This window comes from Mastomys coucha, unplaced genomic scaffold, assembly GCF_008632895.1.
Source record: "Mastomys coucha isolate ucsf_1 unplaced genomic scaffold, UCSF_Mcou_1 pScaffold7, whole genome shotgun sequence".
Taxonomy (NCBI): Eukaryota; Metazoa; Chordata; class Mammalia; order Rodentia; family Muridae; genus Mastomys; species Mastomys coucha.
This window is the reverse complement of record NW_022196913.1, coordinates 49,541,331-49,547,330: the sequence shown is the minus strand read 5'-3', so window position 1 is coordinate 49,547,330 and position 6,000 is coordinate 49,541,331. Positions and strand designations below refer to the sequence as shown.

The following is a 6,000-nucleotide window of genomic DNA, read 5'->3' as shown; positions in this document are numbered from 1 at the left end:
AAAAAAAAAAAAAAAAACCATGTAAGGTGAAATATAAGACCACCCAAACTGACATTAACAAGTACAAAACCCTAAAACCCCACAATGGAATGGAATGGAACTGTGAGGAGGAGTAGCAACTAAGTTAAAATAAGGTCACCCAAGCAGGCCTTAAAACAACCTGATGTCCTTATAAGGAGATACCCAGACAGACAGCCAGAGGAAAGGCTCTGTGAGACAAAGTGCAGGTGGCTTACTACAAGCCACAGATACTCTTTAGCATGTAGAGTTAGGATTTGAAGCCATGGAACATTGTTTAGCAGCCTGACATCCTCAGTCCTTAGCTGGACACTGCACAACCATAATAACTCTAGAGCAACAAAAAACCATGCAGCAGAAGCCATGGACTCTAGCACCAAGAGCAAGCATCTAGATGCTTCATTTCCAACCTTATTACCACAAATAGGACTACAGAGAGAAAGGTTCCACAAGAGCAGGGAAGTGGATTAAGAAGTCTACTTACTTTCATGTTAGAGATACAGCAAAGCTAAAACAGCTGCCGCTCCATCCTGAAACTTACCTATGAGGGGGAGTTCATCCATGGTGATGCCCTGAGATCTGAGGTGCTTCTTTATACAGGCGAGCCGCTGTACATTGGGGCCCCAGCGCCGGCCCAGCTTATGGATGTGCTGGATCTGCGTGACAAAGCGCATCTCATCATTGAGCTTGCACTCTGGCCGCCAGTCTGGAGGGGGGATCACGCGACACATCCCGTACTTCTCCACCTGAGCACGTACTGACTCGATGTAGATGAGTGGGTCGTGGAACTCCTTGGCGGAGGGCCTGAGGACAGGGATCTCGTCCATCGCTGCCCACCCAGATTTGCCGCTCCCCTTCTCTGGCTTGCCCTGTGGGTCATGCGGCTTGTGCGAGGACTCGGGTTGCGAGGTAGAACGATTTTCACAGGGGGTGCCCTCTGTCTTGCCATGTGCTTGTTTGCCCGGCATATTCTTGCCAGCTGCGGCCCGCTTTGGCCGATTCCTTTCCAAACTTCGCTCGGGCACTTCCTTCTTCACGTGTCCATTCAGCAGAGACTTCTCTCCTGAAGCCGCTGAGGCCTTTTTGCCAGGGGCTTCGGCATTGCCTGCCGCCCCCTTCATCTTCTTGGGGGGTGACTGCGGTTTGTCCATTTGCTGTGCCTCTTCCAGTCTCCTTTTGGAATTCCGCAGCCCTTCCCTCAGCTGCCGCCCCCCCACCTCCTTAGTGCATGACTTTGGGTTCAACCTGCCGCTGGCCTTGAGGCCGCTGGCAGCGGGCCCAGTGGACTTGGACGCCCCCCCAAGGGATAGCACCTGTTTGCGGGTTTTTGCATTGCTACTTTCAGTTTTCCCTGAGATTGTGTGGTTGACAGCTGAACTGGGTTTGTGGTGGTTGGGTTTGGTTTCCTTGACCAGTTCTCTCTTGGCTTTGGTGTATGTGACAGTCCCCTTGCTCACTGTGGCAGTGTACTTCACAGTTTTGGATGGTGAAGGTCTGACTTCTCGGATCTTTTTGGCACTGTTTGTACCTGCACCCAGAGATGACATTCGAGTGACTCCATTTACCTTAGACACCTATGGAGGCAGCAGAAGTGGGGTGGAGAGAAAACAATTAGTACCCAGGCAAGTACGGTGAGAAAGGACTACTACAGTTGCGGGTGCAGACCTGGCTCAGAAGAAACATGACGGCATGAGCTAGGCAGAGCAGAAAGCCCATCAAGAATTAATCTGTTTGACTGCAGAACGATGAACACTTCATACCACACACAGCATTTTGCACCACACTGTGTGGGCCTGCCTAGTGCTTGGCCCCGGTGTTTCTGCACACTAACATCTTGCATGGCCTCTCTATTAACCCATCAGTTACCCACGAATCTGCAACAGCAAAAATGCTGTTCATGGGGGCAAGACGGCTCAGCGGGAAAGAGCACTGACTGCTCTTCCAGAGTCTTTAAAAAAATGCTGTTTGGGGGTTGGCAAGATGGCTCAGTGGGTAAGAGCACTGACTGTTCTTCCGAAGATCCTGAGCTCAAATCCCAGCAACCACATGGTGGCTCACAACCACCAGTTATGAGATCTGATGCCCTCTTCTGGTGTATCTGAAGACAGATACAGTGAATTTGGGCCAGAGCAAGTGGGGCAGGCAGAGGTCCTGAGTTCAATTCCCAGCAACCACACACATGATAGCTCACAGCCATCTGTACAGCTACAGTGTACTCGTACGCATAAAATAAATCTTTAAAAAAAAATGCTGTTTGAGAAAATTGTGCAATAGTTCTTTGAAATACATTTCCTCCCTGTTGCAAAAAAGCAGCTGTTTGTTTGTGTGCTCCATGTTAACAGTGTGGCCAACCCACACAACATGAAACCAAAAAAATGCTATTAAAACAGCAAAAACAAAACAAAACAAAAGCAAACAAACAAAAAGCAAAAAATCCACACACTTAGAAAGGGTTAGGGATAGGAAAAGAGCAGCAGTCTTCAAGTGCCTTGGCTCTGATTCATGGGCCAAGCCCACAGGTGTGCCTACAAACTGTTAGTAGCCATCTCCCAGTCCTTGGGACTTCCCTGTACTAGGTGCAGGATGGACCCTTCATCCTCTTTTTGGAAGCTACAATATACCTAACCCCTTTCTGCACAAATGCTTCCTATTTTTCTTTGCCCCTTGCAAGCCCTCATTTGGGTTTCAGTTAACTGGGTAAATAGAGGCAGCTGTCCTGTACTGGCCATCCATCTGCCAGCTGGAAAACCAAGGTAAATTCTGTGAAACAAACAGCTGGCACATTCACAAAGAATGAAACAGTACAGTTCTGGTACCCAGGAACACCCAGAGGCCCACTAATTTCCAAATAAGAACAATGAGGTACTAGACTCATCCATTCCAGGGTGGGTGACTTTACATCAATCAGCATAGTTGAGAGTTAGGTCTCGTGGGTGTCATCTATAAGATGAATCAACAAACAGGGTTTCAGAGAGGCTAATGCAATCTCCAAGAGCCCATAAAACTCCCCCAACTACAGAAACCAGAGACTTCTTCCCAGAAGACTGCTGGGTCAAGGGGCCTGGCTTGTGGTTGGCAAACAGTTTCGCTGAGGCTGCTAACGGTAGCTACAAGACGCCATCTTGAGGCTGAATCATGATCAGCCTGCCTTGCCACAACAGACACCACAGGGTGATTGCGAAACAAGTATCATTAGCTTTTCATTGGTAGGATGAAGGAAATGGTTCAAACTGGCTGACATCCAAACAAAGCATGGAAATTAAAGGTTCATGGCTTTTCCAAATAGGTCACCACTCCACACCTCAAGTCTACAAAGCCCCCTCCAGATGTAATGAGGCTGGAGATTTTAGAATTCCAATCAGGTCTTTTGAGATGCTTTGTTCCTGTCTTGAAAAACTGCTGAACAAGGTCTTGGTGAAGTTTCACACCCCTCTCCACACCAACACATGGGGTAGGGTGAGAACTACACAGAAGCCAGTCAGATGTTTTCTATAAATGCCAAAAAATTATCTGTGGTTCAGTAAGAAACATAGATTCAGAGTCAACACCCATACTTGGTCTTGGAGTTCCCCCAGCGTTTGGAGACCGTACATGCCCTCTCAAGGGAAGCATCAGAACTAAATTGTGGGCCTGGGACCTCACTGCATCCATATAGATACCCTAGAAATCACTGTGTAAACAAGGCTGGGCTCTGCCTCATGCCTTCTGAGGTGAGTGTGTGTGCTGTGATGCCAGCACGGTGTGCACAGCGGCCCACTAGTCAGCCATCGGTAAGTACGCTGATAGGGCAGAGAAGGTCTGAGTGAGAAACTGACTTTAGAAGAAAGGACGGCGGTGTGACCCCAATGGATTAGATGTAAATACACAAGGCTAGACGACGGTTGCGATGGTAAGTGCTTTGGCATGTAGCCCTTTGCTCAGTTCAATGCAGCTGCAAGCTAACCCAGCAACCATGCCATCTCAAAAGCTTGCTTTTACATAAAACTTGACAAATTGCAAAGGTCCCTCACTACTGATAAAGTGTGGAACAAACAACCCCACATAATGACATCACCTTCCCAGCATATACTCATTTCTTAGAAGCCAACATCTAACCAGTACCAACAAAGCTCATGTGAATGAAGACCTATAGCCTCAGATCACTATGACACTTGACTCTGAGAACAGATGGCCTCGGTCATCTAAATAGCACACAGCAAGGGAAACCTTGAGTCAGAGCTGTACAACCTAAGGCACTGCACATGCAAAAGAATGAGCCTTAATTTACTGGATGAAGTGTTGTAGAGTGACTCTCCCTCGGATGTACAACATTAAAAACAAAATCTTCAGCAGACAGCTTTCTATGTCTCTGCTCTAGTAGGAATTCTAGGAATACAGAGGAAAAAAAATTTTTTTGTTTTGTTTTTGTTTTTTTTGTTTTGTTTTTGTTTTTTTGGGTTTTTTCTGTTTTTTTTTGTTGTTGTTGTTATTGTTTTTTCGAGACAGGGTTTCTCTGTGTAGCCCTGGCTGTCCTGGAACTCACTCTGTAGACCAGGCTGGCCTCAAACTCAGAAATCTGCCTGCCTCTGCCTCCCAAGTGCTGGGATTATTGTTATGGTTTTTAAATGACTGTTTTATTGCAGAATACCAACAGATGCTCTGCCAGTTCCAGAGGCTCGTGGATGAGATTAGATGGAGAGCAGGCATACAAAGAGAAACACAGAAGTGTGTGCTCGTGTATTCTCAGTCTCAGGATGCATGGCCTTGAAGAGCACTAACTACCACTATCTACATTATTTCTTAGTACAAGGGGAGTGCTTTTCCTGTGGGAAGTGTGTCTACCTCAGAGCAGGAGAAAAAGCAGGACAGAGCTTTGTACTGCTCAACAGCACCCCTTTCAAATGACAGCCCACACACAAACATTTCCTACAATCACATCTATTGGTAAAGGTCAGAGTATCCTTCAGATACTTGAATACAATCAATTATATATATCAAGGAATTATAAAGGGATCTGCAATTTGTTAATCTTATTTTCAGAGCACTATCTGATGGTCCCCCATATATTCTTTCATTTCTCCCTGTGGCATAATCTCATATTCGACAATAGAGCTAGGAAAGTGAAGATTACATCTCAAAGGCTCAGGGAGATCAGGGTCATAGCAAAATTCAAACTATGTTTGAATTCAAAATTCTAAGCTATGTGCTCTGACTGACTTGTAAGGAAGACTCGGTATCTGCAGAATTCAAACCAAAGAAAGAACAGGTGCTAGGAGCCCACTCCATTGTGGCCTCTGTAGTGAAAATGGCCTGAGAGGCTCACCTAGCTGAATATCTCATCCCTACCCTACTTGGTAGACTGTTGGGAAGGTTTTAGAGGTTGCTTTGTTGGAGTGGGTGTGAGAATGGGAAAATTTTTGCCTCCCTCTAATACTCTAGACAACTGGTATAGATCAGCTAGTATGTAACCACCATGGAACAGAAGGCAAAGACAACCCAAACCAAAAGGTACTTGCTGTACACCTCCAAGCTACTTCCCACACCAACACTCATTACTGTTGAGATATGGAGTGCTGAAGAAGAGCCACAATGAATGGAGAGGAGCAGCAATGTTCCTAGGTAAATGTAAAATAAGCCATGTATCCTTGATTACAAGCCACCCTCATGAATCACTAAGACAAGAAAGTAAATAATCTGGAGATACAACTAATTTGGGAGACAAAACTAATTTCTAGTCAAAAGGTGACTGTGTTAGGAGCTGAAGAGATGGCTCAGGGATTAAGAACACTGACACTCGTCAAGAAGACCCAGGGTCAATTCCCAGGACCTACTTCCAGGGTCCTGTACATCCTGACACAGGTGTACATGCAGGAAAAACACAAATTCATGTAAAATAAAATTATAAAAAGATGACCTCTGTTGTGTATTAGTTTAAATTTTACAAGAAGACTAGGAAATAATATTTTATATGCCTGCTCCACTATAACAGGTCAGTCTCCATCT

General features: G+C 45.8%; 1 protein-coding gene across 5 annotated transcripts in view; it reads right to left on the bottom strand.

The window, feature by feature from the left end:
- Jarid2 (jumonji and AT-rich interaction domain containing 2) overlaps positions 1-6,000 on the bottom strand; it is a 177,599-nt gene that overhangs the window by 15,284 nt on the left and 156,315 nt on the right. For all 5 annotated transcript variants that reach the window (XM_031359578.1, XM_031359579.1, XM_031359577.1 and 2 more), the window contains one exon: positions 560-1,592. In XM_031359578.1, coding sequence (XP_031215438.1) covers positions 560-1,592 — 1,033 coding nt within the window. The remainder of the gene's footprint in view (positions 1-559; positions 1,593-6,000) is intronic.